This window comes from Dichotomopilus funicola, assembly GCF_033296635.1.
Source record: "Dichotomopilus funicola strain CBS 141.50 unplaced genomic scaffold C8A04scaffold_7, whole genome shotgun sequence".
NCBI classification, from domain to species: domain Eukaryota; kingdom Fungi; phylum Ascomycota; class Sordariomycetes; order Sordariales; family Chaetomiaceae; genus Dichotomopilus; species Dichotomopilus funicola.
The window spans coordinates 108,800-127,327 of record NW_026944028.1 but is presented as its reverse complement, the minus strand read 5'-3'; the positions used below and the strand labels follow the sequence as shown (position 1 = coordinate 127,327).

General features: G+C 55.2%; 6 protein-coding genes and 1 non-coding gene across 7 annotated transcripts; 2 read left to right on the top strand and 5 right to left on the bottom strand.

The window, feature by feature from the left end:
* Window positions 1–40: 40 nt before the first annotated feature.
* Window positions 41–840, bottom strand: C8A04DRAFT_25491 (uncharacterized protein; the record flags this gene model as incomplete). Its single annotated transcript, XM_062779580.1, has 2 exons — window positions 41–719; window positions 827–840. The coding sequence occupies 2 exons, from the start codon at window positions 838–840 to the stop codon at window positions 41–43; spliced, it is 693 nt and encodes a 230-aa protein (XP_062639946.1).
* A 423-nt stretch (window positions 841–1,263) lies between these two features.
* Window positions 1,264–1,587, bottom strand: C8A04DRAFT_25490 (uncharacterized protein; the record flags this gene model as incomplete). Its single annotated transcript, XM_062779579.1, has 2 exons — window positions 1,264–1,401; window positions 1,474–1,587. The coding sequence occupies 2 exons, from the start codon at window positions 1,585–1,587 to the stop codon at window positions 1,264–1,266; spliced, it is 252 nt and encodes an 83-aa protein (XP_062639945.1).
* Window positions 1,588–1,971: 384 nt separating this feature from the next.
* On the bottom strand, window positions 1,972–2,045 carry C8A04DRAFT_t27. Its single transcript has one exon. It is a non-coding gene; the product is annotated as a tRNA-Val (tRNA).
* Window positions 2,046–5,715: 3,670 nt separating this feature from the next.
* On the top strand, window positions 5,716–6,732 carry C8A04DRAFT_9595 (uncharacterized protein; the record flags this gene model as incomplete). Its single annotated transcript, XM_062785540.1, has 1 exon — window positions 5,716–6,732. One exon carries the CDS (start codon window positions 5,716–5,718, stop codon window positions 6,730–6,732), a length of 1,017 nt encoding a protein of 338 aa, XP_062639944.1.
* A 1,539-nt stretch (window positions 6,733–8,271) lies between these two features.
* On the bottom strand, window positions 8,272–12,565 carry C8A04DRAFT_34776 (salt tolerance down-regulator-domain-containing protein; the record flags this gene model as incomplete). The annotated part of the gene is made up of 3 exons (XM_062782950.1): window positions 8,272–8,291; window positions 8,556–10,887; window positions 10,958–12,565. 3 exons carry the CDS (start codon window positions 12,563–12,565, stop codon window positions 8,272–8,274), a joined length of 3,960 nt encoding a protein of 1,319 aa, XP_062639943.1.
* A 2,893-nt stretch (window positions 12,566–15,458) lies between these two features.
* On the top strand, window positions 15,459–16,670 carry C8A04DRAFT_25487 (P-loop containing nucleoside triphosphate hydrolase protein; the record flags this gene model as incomplete). The annotated part of the gene is made up of 5 exons (XM_062779578.1): window positions 15,459–15,496; window positions 15,641–15,719; window positions 15,784–15,789; window positions 15,927–16,118; window positions 16,380–16,670. 5 exons carry the CDS (start codon window positions 15,459–15,461, stop codon window positions 16,668–16,670), a joined length of 606 nt encoding a protein of 201 aa, XP_062639942.1.
* A 926-nt stretch (window positions 16,671–17,596) lies between these two features.
* C8A04DRAFT_25486 (uncharacterized protein) lies at window positions 17,597–18,268 on the bottom strand (the record flags this gene model as incomplete). The annotated part of the gene is made up of 1 exon (XM_062779577.1): window positions 17,597–18,268. One exon carries the CDS (start codon window positions 18,266–18,268, stop codon window positions 17,597–17,599), a length of 672 nt encoding a protein of 223 aa, XP_062639941.1.
* Window positions 18,269–18,528: the final 260 nt, after the last annotated feature.

Below are 18,528 nucleotides of genomic sequence, written 5' to 3'. Positions count from 1 at the left end.
CTCAAAGTATCATCCATCGTCTCCCCTACAGTAAAACTCTCTAGTCTATGTTCAACCGCCACAGCCCATCCCCAAGGAAATGTGCTTCCTCCACCACCGGCCCCTTCCCTTTCTCCTTGATATCCTTCGTCCCCATCACCAACACGCCCACAGCCGCAGCTTCCTCCTTCCCCTCAGCCATAATCACTACCGGCTCTCCCTTCTCCAATTCCCGGCTCCAATGCCCCTCCTCATCTGGGCCCTCATTTGGCACCTTAGCACCCTCCTCTTCCTTCCCCTCCCCCTCATCATCTCCCCCATCACTCGCCTTTTTCGCCTCGTTCCCACCCCCAGCCGCGGCCGCCACAGCATCCCGATCTACCGGAATCGGCAACCGCCCGCCCTTACTCGTCAGCCCAGGCGCCATCAGCGTGGCGCCAGACAGCACAAACCGAATAGCGCCGCGGTCGATACGTATAGTGGGGAAGCACTGCGGGAACCGGTGCACCAGGCGCAAATGCGGGAGCAGCACGCCATTGTTGTCCTGCTGGTATACGAGTGGGTGGCCCTCGATCACGTACAGCAGCACGCGGTCGGGCAGCTTGATCTGCTCGAGGGAGCCCTTCTTGGGCAGCACCTCGTCGATGTGCGGGGTTAGGAGAGGGTAGGTCGTGAGGATGGACTGCCGGATTGAACGCTGGATGGAGGATTTGAGTTTTTGTTTTGGCGAGCCGTGGAGACTTTGGTTTTTGCTAGTTGTTAGCTGAAATTCGGGAAGAAAGGGGCTGCCATCTTGGTTGCATTTCTCGGGGACAGATGGGCAGGGGAGGGTGAGGTTAAATCGTACTCTTTCTTGAACATGGTGGAAGTGGTGGCAGCAACGCGCGCTGCTCTTTAATTCAATGGGTAGCACTAAAACGGGAATTGGTTTGTCACGGGCAGTGGTCTGGTCCGTCGCGCTGTCGTGTGAGGTGCCCCGCGATTGTTGTTCTTCAATGGAGGGGAAGAAACATGGTGGGGTGTCTGCCAAGCTTTTGGTGGGGTGTTCAGCGGCCCGCTTGTTTGCTGGCCGCGTGCAAGCTGTCGCGGCGAGGGAGCCCAACAGCGCAACAGAAAGATCTTGATATCTTTTGGAAAACGAACTTGAGAAATTTGAGGCTTATATTAAGTCATATTTTAGGTCCAAAAGGAAGATATTATATATCCTCTATACATATATTTGTGAGGCAAGCCAGCGCTTGATTCTATTCCTCAACCCCGCTTTGTCTCTCCAACCCCTCCTCTTTAACCGTGAGAAACGTGAGAGACGGTCCCATCCTCCTTGACATGCACGTTGAGTCTGTCTGGCTTGAAGTCCCTGGTCACCACCGCACCTGGTTCAATAACCCGGCTTTCTTCAGGGAGGTCGGTCTTACAGAAAGTCTAAAAGCGATACCTGTCAGCAACAGTTTCCGATACGTCAAGGAGAAGGAGGGGTGGTGGAGGTCAACGAACCGTCTCAGAGGTTGGTCCTTCAGAGATTTTCTTTCCCGCAAGCTTGTTCATCCACTCCTGAATCCTGTCGTCGCCCATATTGTCGGCGGTAACTCCTGGAACGACGAGAGGCATCTTTGATGGGTACTTGCGAAACCGAATTGGTGATGTGCTGATATTGCGTGGGAAGAAAATTGGAATGCGTGTTATGTAGGGGTTTCTGAGACCAATGTGCATATCAGTTTTGATGGAGGGCGGCCTTCAAGGGTTGTTTAATAGTCGAGGTTTGGGCGAGTGGTTGTTCCGATGACGTAGGTCGAGCTAGCCAAACACAGCCACATCAATGCCGCGACCTCCCGGCCACGCGCCCCGATGCTATCCGTGCGTGTCGGATCATTCATATCATTGAGCAAACAGTTCATGACTTCCAACCAGACAACCCATGGTTACAAACATGTTGAAAGAAAAAGTATAAGACAGGATGCTTCACCCTTAGAGGGAGGTGCAAAAGCAAAGAGATGATTTCGTCCAGGTTCGAACTGGAGACCTTCAGTGTGTTAGACTGACGTGATAACCAACTACACCACGAAACCATTTGATTTTATGACTTGTTTTGTCATTTCCTTCATTATCTACAACACACCAGCCAGCACATCCACAACCAGTTGTTTGCAAGACACCTCAACACTTACGACGCGTCTGTGATATATGCCTACTCTAATCACAGGGCAACTTTACGGGACATTCTGGCTCTCACACCCAAAATCCCCTAATATGAGGTCTAACACCACAACAATGCTTTGAATGTTCAAGTATACCCACCGCACCTCATCAAGCGGCATCCTCGATATAGACTTGAACCAAGCCTGATCTTCGATCAACGTTTTACTCTACTTCTTACCTTTCTTCTTTCTTCTTCCGAATTCTACAACCAAACTTGCTGCCAGAATCTGTGATTTGAATTGGAAGTTCTTACCCTCCCTTCCTAAACCGTACCGAGCAAGACTCAATGAAAATTTGTCGGAGTTTTATTCAGCGCTAAGTTATTTTTCGGTGGCTACTTGTCTCTTAAAATTTTATCACAAGACCAAGGTTCAAACACATACATTACCTGTCAAGCAAATACAAGGTACCTAGTGTCTATCGGAGAACGATGGAGAACCAAACGCACCTGCAAGTATCATGTATGAACTATGGACAGCGGCGGATGCAAAGACACACAGGTACAGATCACCATGGTAAGGTCCATATCGACATAGACTACATATTATACCACACGGATTCCATCCCAACTAGAATGAGTGTCCTAATTTTGGTGGTGCTCTTGTCTTATCCATTCCTTGGCCGCCTTTCTCACCACCTGCTGGGCGCTTAGCTGAAAACCCCAACTGTTCACACTGTTGTTATAACACTTGCGAGCAGGAGGCCTGCGTGTTCACCAGCACCCTACTCCGAGGCGCTTCGACCACATCACAGTCCCGACTGGTTTTTGATTGTTCAGTTTCCCACCTGCCTTTTCAAATAAGAGTAACACTCTTAGAACCATTCCCATGTCCCAACAGGCACTTCAACCTGCACCTCTTTCCCTCCCTCCCCTCGCCACAATATAGAGCCGAAAACAGAACTACCTCATTCTCGGCGTTCGTTTACACACCCGCAAAAAGAATCACAAGCCAAAAAAAATGAGAGGCCCAAACCCCTCGTTCACCAAGCACCACTGGTTTGTAGTAACCTCACCTATGCCTCAAATGACACTTTCGTTAACATAGCTTCCCAGCCCATACTGCCGGGGAAAGGTCAAGCGACGGTGCATCCAGCGAGCGCACTTTGTCAAGTGCGAAATACACGACGCCTACCATCCTCGGGTATCTCCTTGGTACGGCCACCCCCCCGGACGACATCATCAAAACCAAGTCCACTGACTGACTTCGCGCTTATATAGTGTTCAGTGCCAAGCGGTGGCTAGACGCGAGGCTGCCGCACGAAGCGACGATCGGGAAAGGTTGATCGATCGGGATCCCGTGAAGAGTAGGAATCACGGCCCCAGCCCAGACCCAAGTCCTGATACAACCCCTGGGGCCGCGAGCCCTGAGAGTGAGACCGCCGGATATCAAGAGCCTACGGCGAAAAAACAAGCCGGCAAAAGTACAAGCTCTGAAGCAAAGGAGGCTGGGTGAAGGCGTGGTCGGCACAGTGGTGTGCTGTCTGCGAGGTGCGAGTTGGGGGGTTGCTGTGTTATTAGTTGGCGGTGTTTGTGTATTGTGAGGATGAAAATGATGTCGTGATACCCGGTTGTTAGAAATGAAAGCATTCTTTGTTGGCACTAGCATGACACATTCCTGCTGAAAATGTGATGGCTAGCTGTTCCTTTTGCTGGTGAAAGGGGGAAATGGGAATGAGAAGGAATGATACACACTCCTACTCATATTAGATACTTTGTATTACCAGAGGGAGAGTGAATGTGGCCAAAAAGGAAACTTGGCGTGGTCTCGAGGAGTATCAGAGGGTTGGGGTTAGTGGTTAGTTATCCTTTGCTTCAACTGGTTGGTGAGAATTGGTTCCCTTCCCTGAATCACAGCCAAACTCCTACATACGGTGTAGTACACAGTAAGTTTGGCGAGTTGTCTTTGGAATCAACAACAAGCCTGACAGATGCTCACAGCCGGTTAGAGAACACCAACCTGCCCGACGAGAGCGCGTTGAAGTGGTTCCGTCGTTCCTGTTCAACTTCCCCCGCTTCACAAGGTGGGGGAGGGCAAACTGCAGACGATTCCTGCAACGGGAACCAACACGTCTGCTGCCGGTTGGAAGAAAGAAAGCTTGCCAACACACTTTCGTTTCATCGGGCTGCGAGCCCGTTGCGTTTGCACGACTCACAGTGCGACGAGCTGCCAGCGAGGAATTTTGAGGGATGACAAGCGGTGAGTCTGGAGAACAGAACGGGGAAAAGATCAGGTGAGCGTTGGGAGAATCCTGATGTGAAGAAAATCCTCGGATATTCTGTGCCGGCAACAAAACCTTCGAGTTTGGTTGTCTTCGAGGTTTGAGTAACGTTCTGGTGTTTGACTGGCCTCCTCTCCTGTTCCTTTTGTGGGGAGTTTTCTCGAGCCGGAGGTCGGCATGATTTTTGCAGATCCCCACAAGGCGCAGCACCGTCTGAATGCGAGAGCTCGGGATATTTTGAGTGCCGAGTGTCGAGAATCAAAACTCCACTAACTATCTATGGGGAAGTGAGATCAGAGCCCGTTCTTCTTTTCAATATGATATAAGATGGAGAACACTCTCCTTCTGAGACTTGTTGCCCGTCCTCATGTCGAAGAAAAGATGAGGATTCCATACATAGCACGAGGGGAAATGGAGGCTAGGCACCGTTGCAGCACGCAGCTGCCACCAGCCGCACGACTGGGCTGAGCGGCGCCGGCACTGGGTGTCGAAATCTGCATCGCAATGAAGTCCCCACTGAGAGGAACAGGGATGCGCCACAACTTGTCTGACCAGCGTGGCACTATTGGCTGCCACAGGATGACAGGTGGGTCCAGAACACGGACTCGCCAAGAGTTTAAGCTGATTTCCCATACCCCCTGTTTGGACCCTGGGGTTCGGGGGCCCAAACTTTTCGGCTTTGGGGTGCCATCATCAAGCGCAGCCTCACAGGCCAATTGTGCCCAGCCCACTCCTTCCCGTTATGCTGGAAAATGCAATGCTTGTCAACTGGCCCCCGCTCCGACCAGTCCAGGCAGGGGCTTGGGCTGAGTGAGGAGTGCGGTGCACGACTGGGGCACTCGAAAAAAAGGAGGCCAGGTGCGGAAACCCAGCTCATTAAAAGTTGGGCTCTTCCCAATCCCTTCTTTCCCCCCCTCTGCTCTGTAATTCAGTGAGGAACGGCAACATCTCGACGCGGTCCGCGCTCTTCCCTTCACGGGATCTTCCTGTGCTGCAACTTCCCTAGACTGAATGAAGTATTCGCGGTTCCAGCTACGTGCCGACAACCGTTGAAAAAAGAACCGAATATTCTATCGGCAAAAACGGGGCATTTGAGAGGCGAGCGGCACTCGATCACCGTTCAACGGCCGGAAGCCTTGCCTTCAAGAAGCACGATTCGTCGATCTGCAGGGACCCGGAACTTGGGACAATTTACGGGGGAATCAGGGAATACCTAGCCCAGGACAACCAGTCGACGAAGCGAATCCAAACAAATCGGGAAAGTCGGCTTGCAGATACACCACATATCCCAGGGAATAACTCCATACCACCACCGCCACCATGCGCGACACCATCCTCGCCTCGCTTTTCCTGGCCTCGGCCACCCTCACATCCGCCAGCCGTCTAGAATGCCTGCACACTCGCAGCCTCGAGCTCGCCTCGTACGCCGCGTGCGGTGACGAGGGCTCGCTGAACTACTGCTTCTCACACCTGCCCCTGACCACGCAATCAGACTCCCTATCGGGCGAGCTTGAGCGCTGCTTCGTCTCGGCCGGCTGCACCGTCGACGAGTCGCGGATCGAAGCCGTCCAGGTGTTCCAGCGCTGCGACACCACCAGCGCTGTCCCGGCCGACCTGCGCCGCGGCCGTCGCCAGTTCGGCTCGGAGGATAGCAGCGACAATGGCAGCGACCAGCCCGACAAAGGGGCCAAGGAGCCATTCCACGCCCTTCTTGCCCGTGTTACCGCTGCCATGCAGCTGCCGCGCGAGACCCCCGGCGTGGTCAGCCTTGCGGCCCGACAAGACACGGCCACGACCACCGGCAGGCCGGCCTCGCCGTCCCCGTGCTTCACCGATACCACCACCGAATTCACCTCGTGCCCGACCCAATCCACCGGCACCGACGCCGGCAAGAAGCTCTCCTGCTTCCTCGCCGTCATGGCCACTCCCAGGTGCCGCGACGGCGTCATCTGCAAGTCCGACGCGCAAGGCAACCCATCCTGCATGTGGAAGAACTCCTCCCTCGGCCTCGACGGCATCATTATCTCGGCCATCTTCGCCGGCGCCATTGCGGTTTCCATCATCGCCATCTGCTTCATGTGCTGCCGCGAGCGCAGCGAACACCGCCGCATCGAGCGCGCTGCCGAAGCCGCCCGTATTGCCAAGGAGGCTAAGACCCAGGCCACCGTGGCCGGGAAGCGCGCCGGACAGAGCGTCACGGGTGGCGTGTCTGGGCCGGCTGTCGAGGGCCAGCCGTTGATGTCGCAGGGTGTGCCGCACGGTGGTCCGCCCTCACCGGGACTGCAGGGCGGGAACCCGTTTAGCGATGGTGGCCATGATGGTCACCCGATGAGGTGAGGTGGACTTGCTGGAGTGACTGGGTGAGCGAGTGGGTGAGTGATATGGGGCGCGAGATAAGTCGAAGACAGGGAAATTCAAGGTGGTGAGGGTTGTGATTGATTGATGTAAGGAAGATGTGAGCGGGTTATAGACGGACGTTACGCCACAGTCGGACTGGCTAGCTGATAGGGCGCGATTTGCTTTCTTTTCTTCCTGATATCACACTATAGGGTTTGGAAGGGAAAGTGAGCGGAGAACGAGAAAAGAGGGAGAGAAGGGTCTAGAAACAAACAGAAAGGAAACAATTGTTGGCAAGCCAGGAAGAATCATTTCCACTAGGAGAGGTGCTTGTTGTCTCCCTACCCTTGTCGTGGTATGTCTTTTGTGTGTGTGTATGTGTGTGTCTGTGCTGTCGGGTCAATACTTTGTTGGGTAATCTACGGATTTGTTTTCTTTTTTTATCCCAATATTTGGTTCGATATTTGGGTTGACGGGCGGAAAACGTGTGGAGAGCAACGTGGCGCTTAGTGTTTTGCATCGGCCACGAACCGCACAGCAAGCGAATAAATCCTTTGCCTTGGCCGTTATGGTTCCTGTAATGACGGACAAGCCCTATGGAAGTAGCTAGGAACAAATCAGCCGGAGTCGGTGCTAAAGTTGCTTATTTCTTAGAGCAGGCATATGCTTGCATGTTCTACCTGGACTAGCTCAGCTAGATGTGATGAGGTGGCACAGGAAGACATGATACGAGATGGGATGGTATCGTATGAGATGAGATATTTCCCTCCTAGCTGATAATAATTCGGTGTTACCCCCGCGAGGAGTCGCTGTGTTCTGTTGCCGGACCAAAAGTTGGGAATCTAACGCCTCAACCAACCTGTTCACTCTCGATTGTTGCCCGTCAGGCCCGTGGGTGTAGTCATGGTGAACTGAGCAACATACGCAGCGGATACCCAACCAACAAACATCAACACGTTCACTCATCACCGACCACCTAGACCGAAATTGCTGAGTTTGAATCGATTCTCCTAAAACGCAGTCGACACGCACGCACTTGCTCAGCTGCATCAACTCGCCGGCTCCATGCTCGCTATGACATATTGCATAGCCGCTGCTGCCGCTGCTACTGCTATTGCTGCTGCTACCGCTGGCACACGCTGATGCTGTGCTCTGCCATACTGCGCTGCGCTGATTCGACCAAACCACTTTCCATCCCTCCATTGCCAAGCTCGCTTTCTTCTCCTACTTCTTCTTGAGAAGGCAAGGTCCCTTTCCCCAAATCGATAAGTAACAGTACATACAACAACAAAACAACAAGACAACTCGACCCATACAAATACTACCTAGGCAAGTAGGCAGACGATCCTCCTCTTCGCTGTCCGCTCTCCGCTGACTTGGTCTTCTCTCCTTGTCCGTTCCTGGATCTTCTTACCCACTCTCGGTACAATGCAAGGCAATGCAAAAGGCTACTCTGGGAAAGAAGGATATACCATAACGTACGGTACCCATAAGAGCTATCACCGTTGATACTCCGGAACGTTTTTCTGATCAAGCGTATCATTGGGAGGGCCCATCATCTGTAAGACAGGGAGAGAAACCCCACAGGAACTTCGGTAGCCCACCTCTTGGTATTGCACTCCTCTAGCGTCTACCTCTCGGGCTTTCATCCCTTGGCCCCTCAGATGACCGGATAGCATTGAGCCTTCTCTCCCGTTCGGCGCCCACGGCTCTCGACTAGAGTGGTCTTCGATCCTGGGAGCGGCCAGGCTCCTCCGGCGTCGATTCCTAGCGAGTGCCGCCATGAGGACTACCCGCATTTCCGCCGGGCGCATGATGCTGACCACTGGCGCCAATGGGGCTCCCGGGGTGGTAACCAACAGCCAGCTGGGCCGGCTGGGCCATCGGCCGCTCGTTACCCGGGACGAACCGAATTGACTTGCCATCGGTTTGTGGCTCATCGCGCACGTCAAAGCTACCCCCGCCGTTGACCTCGTTGCCTTCCGTCTCGCAGATATCAAGCAGTTCCTTCACATCGACAGGGAGACCGTGGTTCAGCATCTCGACCTGGGTCTTGATGCGGTCGAGCGGGATGAAGCTGTCGGTGCTGTTCGGGGGGTTATTGCTGCTGTCGGTATTGGCGTTCGCGTTCGCATTCGAGAGATCCTCGCACGCTCGGCGGAGCATTTTTCGGACGGCAACGGAACGTGGCTCAATAGGCCGGTCGACAACCCCCGGGGCTCCAAAGGTTGATGCAGGGGGCATAGGGTGGCCCCACGGTAGGTTCACTGGGGGGTGGACACCGAGAGGGCTATGGCCAAACCCGGGCGGAGGAAGCGGGGCAAAGGGGTTGGGCTGGACCGGACCGGGTGGCCCCCATGGGTTATGTGAGAACATGGGGTCCATCCCAAACGGAGAAATGGGAAACCCAGGCACCGGTCGGGGACCAGGAGCAGAGCCACCGCGGGAGAGACGCCCCGAAAACTCTTGCGGAGCATCATCTAGGTCGTCCAGCAGAGCCCGGCTGCCCAGGTGAGCCTCTGGTTCCGGCTTCGGGGGGCCACCCGATGGCGACCCGCTCGAGGGCCGTTGCCCTTGGACCACGCTCCCTGGCCTTCCTATTGGTGCAGGCCGACCGACGGGCTGTGACACGCTCGCATCAAAGCTACCCGAGCCCTGACGAGAATGAGGAGACGTGCTTTCCTTCTGCAAGGTCGGACTCATAACCTGTGCCATGCTGGGCCCGGGGGATTCCATCGCGCCGCTGTGGAACCCTGGAGGCGGGTGCATCGGGAACCCACGATTCGGCGTAGGCCCAGCAAACCCGGGAGGCATCGGCATCATACCCGGCATTGGCCGGAAGCCGGGCATGGGCGGGAAAGTAGGCTCGCGATGGATGGCATTACTCCCAAAGCCAGGTGGGCCCTGAGACAGGCCTGGCGGGAACGACATGACGGTACCTGGAGGAGGCAGGCCGAAAGCGTTGGGCGGCGGAGGAAGTGACCTCGCGGGAAAGCTCACTGGAGATGCGGAATGTGGTGGTTGTTGGATGGAGCTCTGCGATCCGGGAGCTGCTGGGGGCCCTGATTTGCCCAGAGGACCTATTGCCCCGGGGCTTACATGGACGGGCGTGACAGGATGAGGAGAATGGTTTTGACTAGCAGCCGAGCCCGAGTTCGAAGCCGCGCCCGCGGAGACCACAGACTCATCTTGCTGGGACAGCTGCCGCGTCCGCATGGGCGTTGGTGCTTTCGGAAGCGCTGGCGTCGCGACGGAGATTTGGGGCGAGGCGACCGACGTGGACTGTTGTGGGAGTGCAGGGACCGCAGCAGCCTGGGGTTGCGCAGCTGGTTGTTGTTGTTGTTGTTGTTGTTGTTGACCAGCAGGCCGTTTTGGAAGGGTAACGGGCGCTGGAACCGCGGCCGCAAGCGTGGCGGCTTTGTGCGCGGCCCTCTCTTCTTTCCTGCGCTTTTCCTTAGCCTCCTTAGCCTCCTTCGCTTCCCTGGCTGCTTTTTCTTTCGTTTCCTTGGCTGCCTTGGCCTCCCTTTCCCTGGCCTCCTGGGCCTCCCGCTCGGCCTTCACCCGGGTCTCCTTCTCTTTCCTCTCACGTTCTTGCTGCTCTTTTCGCTCCCGATCTTTACGTTCCCGTTGCTCGCGAGCCGCCTTCTCCTTCAGACGGGCCTCTTCCCGGGCCTTCTTCTCCCGTTCTCGAGCCTCGCGCGCTTTGCGCTCGTTCTCTTCCCGGGCCTGGATCTTGCGTATCCGTTCGGCTTCCTTGCGCTGACGCTCCTCCTCTTCCGCCTTCCGTTGCGCTTCCTTCTTCTTGCGCTTCTCCTCAGCCCTAGCGCGTTGCTCTTCGGCTTTGCGGTCTTCCTCAGCTTTGCGAGCGGCTTCCTCGGCAGCCTTCTCGGCCTCCTTACGGGCCTTCTCCTCGGCCTGCACTTCCTTTTTCTTTGCGAGCCGGTCTTTGCGCCGTTGCGCATCCCTGGCCTTCTTGGCTTTTCGCTGGACATCCTGCTGATTCTCGGCCTCAATCTCCTCGAGTAGTTTTGCTTGGCGCTCCCTAGCAACCTTTTCACGGTAGGCTGTGAGGACCCGTTGTTCGAACATCCGGGCGGCGAATATCTGGAACATCCTGCGCCCTTCCTCCATGCGCTGCTCCTCTGTCATGGGGTCCTGCTGTGCGCGCCACATCAGTACAAGAGCCCCTTCTCCTAGGAAGGGTAAAGGGGGCGTTATAACTCACCAAGCTTCCTGCCTCTTCATCCTGGCTGTCGTACTCTTCCTCCTCGTCCTCCTCGTAGTCTTCTTCTTCGTCCTCGTAATCTTCCTCGTCGGGAGGCGGTGGGTGAGTGTGGGCATAGCGGTTACCGTTCGGGTGGTCGTAGCCCTGATCAAACTGGCCCCTTGCATCTTCTTCGCGGGCCATTCGACGCTCGGCTAGTTGCTCCATCATTTCGATGAACTTCTTGCCGTCGTTCTTGAGCAGATCGTCGGCCACGGTCAAGATGCCGCCTAAAGAAGATGAGCCATAAGCATTATTGCCAGCCCCGGAGGCAAGATAACTGTGTAGGAAGGATGAAAGAATGGAAAGTCGGTCCATACCCTGCACGGTCAGGCTATTCCCGAAGTTGAAGAAATCGGCGGCGTAGTCGGATCGATGGAGCTCTTCCGACGGTTCCTGTTCCGCATCGCTGTACATGTCGTCCTCGAGCTCGTCCTCGCTATATATATCTTCGCCTTCCTCCTCCCCTTCGCCCTCGTCCTCCATCTCCGCCTCCTCTTCCTCCTCTTCCTCGTCCTCCTCCTCTTCTTCCAACTCATCGTCATCGCCCAATTCGTCCATTATTCGCCCGCGAGACGGTTGATGGTTGGAGAAGCGCGAGTGGAGACCGCGCGGCCGCATGCCGCCCATCGGCCCAAACGATCTCCGGGGCCGCAACATAGGGGGACCGTCACCCTGGTTCGGTTGGTTGGCGTACTGCTCTAACTCCTCGTAGTAGGCGTCATACAGCCCCTCGAGTTCTTCCTCTATCGCAGTCCGCTTCCTCCCGCACACGGTGCAACTGCACGTATGTTTCTGCTGCTCCTTCATCTTCTTCAGCACGGCATCCTTCTCCACCTTGACCAGTGATTTGCGCTCTGTCTCGCTGAGCCCCAGCCAGAATTCCTTGATCCGCTCCCGCTCCTCTTGAGAGTTGGTGTTCCAAATCTTCTCACGAGACATGCCCGGTCGGTCCTGCTGCGATCCTGCCATCGGCGGCGGCGGCGGTGGTGGAGGAACAGAGGCAGGGTGATGGTTCTGCCCGTTTTGCGCGTACTGGTTGTCGTTTGGGAACTCGTCGCCCTGTGCCGCAGAGGCATTTTTCTTTTTCTTCTTTTTCTGTTTCTTGGACGCCCCGGACGGTGTAGGTTGCGCAGCTCCTTCCTGGTAATGACGTTGGTCTTGGGGACCCAGGCTCGCACTCGGTTCGTCTTCGTCGTCTTCGAGATCAGCATCGGCGGACTGCTGGTCGTTCGTGCGGGGTGGGGAGGGAATTCCGTTCGTGGCCGGGGCATTTTGTGCCTGTTCTGCAGCTAACTTGGCCGCAGCCTTTGCGCGTCGCTTCTGCTTCTTTCGATTCACTGGGCGCGCAGGCTCGTCGTCGGGGATCGGCTGCGTCGCGGCTTGTGCGGCGGGCGAAGGCGAGGCGACCGTCGGTGACGGATGAGCGGAATCGACCGGGGTATTCATCTTAGGTACTGTGATAAATTTCGACCCGTCCTTATTGGTGTACTTGGCTGTACCCTTGGAGTTGGGAGAAATAGGGGCGGCGCTGGAGGATGGCGGGTGGGGATTGCGGTTTCCTTTCATCTTGTTTCGCGTGCCGCGTCTCGGAGAAAATAAAGGTTGGTGTGGAGGGCATGAATCGAGATCAAAGAGAGCCGCCGCAGCTCAAGGAACTGCGCGAGGACTAGAGGACAGCAAAGTAAGCCTATTGTCGTCGGAGGTTGTGTAGGTTCCGTAGGTAGCGTGCGGTATTTGATGGTCAGGTGGTGGGTAGTAGGGTGTCGGGCAATGTCAACGTCGACATGAACGTTTCCAGATTGACCACGGTAGTGCGGGGGAACAGTGGGCGGGAAAGGCGACAAAGCTGCAGGAAGCATGGGCCCCCCAAGACGCGATAGAATTCGGAAGGGGTCGGGCAAAAATCCTGGGGTGCAATTGTAGGGCTGGGAGGAAAGGCGGGCCGAGTATGGGAAGGCATTGCCAGATAGAAAACCAAGAACAGGTCGGCGGAAGGTAGGGTTGGCGAACGAGACAGCGGGCGAGCGGACGGGCCACGGGCTAATTGACAGAGGGGTCGAACAAACTCACAAAAGGTTGCTGCGTCCGGTGTAATTCTAGGAAATCGGGGGCGTAAAAGAAGGATCGATCGTCAGCAAGGCCGGCGCTTCGTTGATGTGTCTGTGCTCGTTTTTGTCTCCGGCGCGGGACACGATGCGGCGAGCGACGTCGTAGGTGAGTGGTGTTCGGACCTGGGTCGACTTGTTCTGTTCCAAGGGTGCTTCTGTGCTTCTGACGACCCGTGCAGCATTTCCATGGTCTCCATCAGGGAGCGTTTATTGGCCAAAACGCAGCACGTGACCCGGCAGCCTCGTGCCTACCGGCGGCAAAACACCCAGGCAGTGCCAGGCTACGGAACGACATCGTACGACCGATTCTTTTTGCCCACTGCAATTCTTCCTGTCCCTTGAGTCGCAATTTTCACAGCTTTATTGAGCAAAACATCCCACGCCAGGGAAAATGACCTTGCTGTCTTTGTCCCTATACCTTATATTTGGCCTCCCGCATCTACCGTACAATAATTTTATCGACAAATGTACCTTATGACAGCGAAGTCTATTACCCAAGGCCCGCATGGCGTTGACTGGAATCATTTTTGGCAGTGTCTTGGGCCCTCAAGTTGCAGCGTTGTTTTCGGGGACATCGACACTTCGCAGATTTAGAGCACGTCAACATGTTTGGGTCAAAATCCAGATAGGCACCCCCAGGGCAAGTAATCCGTAATGAACGATGTCTGGTAGGTGGATAACGTTACAGCAAACCAGCAAAATAAGACCGCAACTTGAATCATGTTGAAAATGGAGTTGGAAATCTCGGCGTTGGCTGCAACCCTTTCCGCTTAACTGCACGGTAACTTACTGCTCGTCACTCACATAGTACACCCAGCAACTTCAACAGATGATCTGGATTGTTTTATGCACAGCTGAGCGATCTGGCCAAAGGGAAATTTGAAGTCAATGGTTGTCGATCAAACCCACACTCAGCTCGTGCGTCTATTTCTGGACACCGATTTCGCCTCGAAATAGGTGCGAGTTGACAAGCGCAACCCAATCGTAAGTTGTAACTTGTATGAGAGCAAAGCATCCCCTTGATTCGTAATTGGTTGCGATTTGTGGGATGAAATCAACAACCAAATGTTGCAGTATGCCAGGCAGTCCGTATCCTTTCGCGCAACGGACACACCGGCGTTGCACGGTGACTGACACGAGAATTCCCTAACCTAAAATAGGGCCATCTGATTCCTTCTCGCCCAAACTCTGGCGGAATAAACAGGAAGATACCTTTCTGCCCTATCATCGGATCCTTCTCTCGTACCTGAGCTTTCTGAGTGAACCAACTGCAACCTCAAAATCCTAGCTAGAGCAAGAGAGAAACGATCTTCGCCTAACCGTTGCTCCACCCCGTACTGAGCGGACGATCTGGAGGTTTGTCAACCGACGCCTCAACTCGGGATCTCAATGCACAGCCTCACCCCACCTCAGCGTTCGTTCACGGCCTATCAGAGCCCCAGGCGTCCAGCGCCTTGATGAGCTGAGAACCCTCGCGGCTGCCGTCGACCCACATTAAATACGACTTGCTCGTTCAACGTCCCGAGCTTTCAGACTTTCACGGCCCGATGGAAGTTTAAGAGCGAAGATACGAAGTTGGTCGGCGCTAATCCGGCCTTGAGGAGGGAGATGCTAGTCTACCGGTGGTAAAGAAGCGTATCTCCGAAGGGAAGGCATTCAACCAATTGCCGATTTTCATGGTGTGTAGCGCAGTGGCCCGCGGCCTCACCGTCTCTCGAGCTGTATGACAGGAGTATGACAGATGCCCGCGTGGGGAAGGCCCCTCCCCCTTTTGCCGGGGGCACGTTCAGAGCTTGGGGATTGGAAACAAGATTCAGCAATGTTTCTAATTGACAGGTAATGCCGTGTTACACAAATGGTAGAGTCACGGAAAAAAGGATCTAATGAGGAAGACATTGTCTAAAAAAGAGGATATATCGGCAAAATCTGAAAGGGGGAGGCAGGGGAGAGTGATGATGTTCTCTTCATGACACAGCAGCATGCCAAGCGTTTCGCGAGACCGCAGCAGCAGCCCAAGGACAAGCAGGGGCCTCCCGCATTATGTAATTGGCTACCGAGCTCTTCTCAAACCGCAAGCCCCCCAAAATTTGCTGAGGGTCCTGAGTCCTGGGACCCGGGCTCGAGCCGGGCCAGAACGCATCCACACTGTATTAATTAACTACTGACATCCAGCCCTTTCCATCCGACGTTGACCAACATCATCCTCAGCCTCCTTTAGCTCCTGACCTGACGTCCTCACCAAAATCTGCGTTACTGAACGATAACTCCGCCCCGTCAACACCTTATTTACTTCCTCAAATCCTATCGCGAAGCGTGCACAACGAGATAAACCCCGGGCGGACCGGCGCGCTATGGCCAACGATCGCACCGCCCAAAATGTCATCCGCAGGTACGCGGCCTCCAACCTTGACTCGCCGAGAACCGGTCCTATAGGACCACGATAGGCACCACCCGATGGATCATGGGCCCGGTGCTCCGGAAATGCCCACCCTCTGGAAGGCAGCTCTTTGGCTGACATTTCCCTTTTGTTTAGGAAACTCGTCATTATCGGTGACGGTGCCTGCGGAAAGACAAGTTTACTGAGCGTGTTCACGCTTGGTTTCTTCCCGAAAGTAAGTTGACAAATCTCAGGCATTCCTCGCCCCGAACGGCTCCAAAACTAACCTGAGACGATAGAATTATGTGAGTTAGCGCCTCCTTGCCATAGCCACGGACAATCCGAATTAGTTCCCAGAACTCCCCATCGTCGTCCAGTCGAGGTCTTCGCTCCGAACATTCAACATAACGTCGATGCTCCGGTCTGACCCAATTCGTCCCAGGTACCCACCGTATTCGAAAACTATGTGACAGACTGCCGAGTGGATGGCAAGTCGGTGCAACTGGCGCTATGGGACACAGCTGGGCAGGAGGATTACGAGCGGTTACGGCCGCTAGCCTACTCGAAAGCACATGTGATCCTAATAGGCTTTTCCGTCGACACACCAGATTCGTTGGATAATGTCAAGACCAAGGTGGGTGCGCGCACTGATTGTTGCAGTTTCCCGTTACTGTGTCTCTTCCTTCCCGCCACTACCTCCACAACGGGCGCTGTCAAGCGACAGTCCAGTCTTTCCCAGTGCTCTAGGCCAATTCAGACGTCATGTCACGGTCGCAACGTGTAACGATTGTCCCACCTCCAACCTGTCCGACCCACCCGACTTTTGAGACAAGCAGAGATATTCGTTGCAAGTCAGCGAGTGAATAACGGTTTGACTAACCCGGCATGACCACAGTGGTTCGTTGAAGCACAGGAGCGGTGTCCTGACGTCCCGATCATCCTTGTCGGGCTGAAGAAGGACCTGCGTGACGACCCAGTGACGATAGAGGAGATGCGGAAGCGATCGCAGCGCTTTGTCACCCCGGCGGATGGCGAGCACGCGGCCAAGGAGGTCGGTGCCCGCAAGTATCTCGAATGCTCCAGCTTGACCGGCGAGGGCGTGGACGACGTATTCGAGGCTGCTACGCGGGCCTCGCTACTGATGTTTGAAAAGAGCGAGGGGAGTGGGTGCTGTGTGATATTATAAGAGGTTGATTGGTGAGGGGTGAAGAGCACGCCACCGCTGCCGGGCCGCAAGTCAACGACATGTAACTTGACGAGGACGGGCAAACCAATTCGGCATGGCCGTTCCCAGCAACTCCCGACACTACCATGACGGCGCCTATCCACCACCTTCCAGCACCTATCATCTCATCACGAGGTTGTCTCATTAACCAGGGCGGACCGATTCGCCCGGGGGTGAGAGGAAATTGGGATCAAACCGGCCACCTTTCGTTCATCTGCTTTCTTTTTGTCACCAGCTCAATTGCATAGCGAGCCTAGCGAGTCATGATCCATGCTGTATTATTACGCTATAGACTTTTAGTTTTCTTTGCTTTATTCGGACAGGGAATCCACACCGGGATATGGGCGTGTCACAGGCGGAGCATCAATTTGGAAAGGGACGATGCGGCCAAGACAGGATAGGATGGCAGTAGCGGAAACAAAATGGGATGGTCATCGGGCGGGGAGGGGGATTAGGTACGGAGGAAAGGAGGTCAGACTGTAATACTGGATGCATTTCATTGTTCGCTGCTGATGAGTCGTCCCGACGGGTAAGTCACTAGGTAGTTGCTTAATGATTAGCTGATTCGGGTACCTCCCTACATTTTTGAGGGTTAGTTGGTGGAAGTACGCAAGGTGCAGATTCTCTAACATCACTCTGTATTCCGTACCGTGCGTTATAATGAATGGGCTTCAGCCAACTCGTATGGTACATGATAGTATACATTTACATTCATTCCCCCAATTTCAACCCACCCAGGGCAGCCAACCAAATCCACATCAAAAAGGAATTGAGGATAGGAGCTAGCACAGCCATCACGCCCCAGTTCCTTCTATCCTTCCCAACAAAGAGAGATCCCCCATCGCCCATAGCCCGTCTTCCACCCAACACCGCCACCAAAAATCAAATCACCGCTTCCAATCATGATTCCACGCCACCCTCGCCGGGGTCTCGGTCTGCGGCCGCGCATAATCAATCGGAATCCCCCTCAACCCATACACATACCTCTTATCCATCGCCTTCCGGTACAAATACCCTTCATCGCGCGTTCCAGGGCCCGCCGTTAACCGCAATGCCTCGCACGCAGCATACATGCTCTGGTGCTGCCGCATGAGGTTGCGCTCGCGGGCCTCGCGCTCCCGCCGCCGGAAGAGCATCCACGCCCGGTGGATCGTCCAGTGCCGCAGGTGGCGGTTGCGGCCCATGCGCAGCGGCGCCGGGATGCGGTCGGGGGAGAGGATCGCGAAGTGAGAGAGCATGTTGATGAACTTTGGGTCGCGCGCGGGCAGGCCGTGCTTGCCGCCGGCCTTTTTCTTGGCTTGTTTGCCGGGCTTGCTGCCGGGTTTGATGCCTGGTTTCGTGCCGGGCTTGCCGCCGCCCCTTGGGGGGGCGTTGCCTTTGGCTGTGAGGGTGGTGGTCGTGGAAAGGGCGCGGGTCGTGGGGAGGGTCTGGTGGGGGCATGGTGTTGGTGTTGGCCTCGAGGGTGAGGTTGTCGTCGTCATCATGGCAGCTGTGAGGGGGGTTGGTCGGACGAGCAGCCGGGTGGCAAGGCTCCGGAGGGAAGGGAGGGTGAACGACATGGCGGCGGTTATTTCTCTTGTTGCCGACGAATGCTCTGGTGGTATCCGTATGCTGATAACCGACGAAGCTCGATTCGATGAATTGGTGCTTGTTTGTGGTCCAAGTCGTCGTCCTCCAATTGAATCGGCACCTCTTCTCCTCCAACCGGTTCCGCCGTAATTGGGTCTACCACCGTTTAGGACGCCTCGGGGTATCGTAACTGCGGGTTGTCGTCGGTAACGTTTGCTGAGTAGGACTCAGGTGTGGTCATGGATGTTCA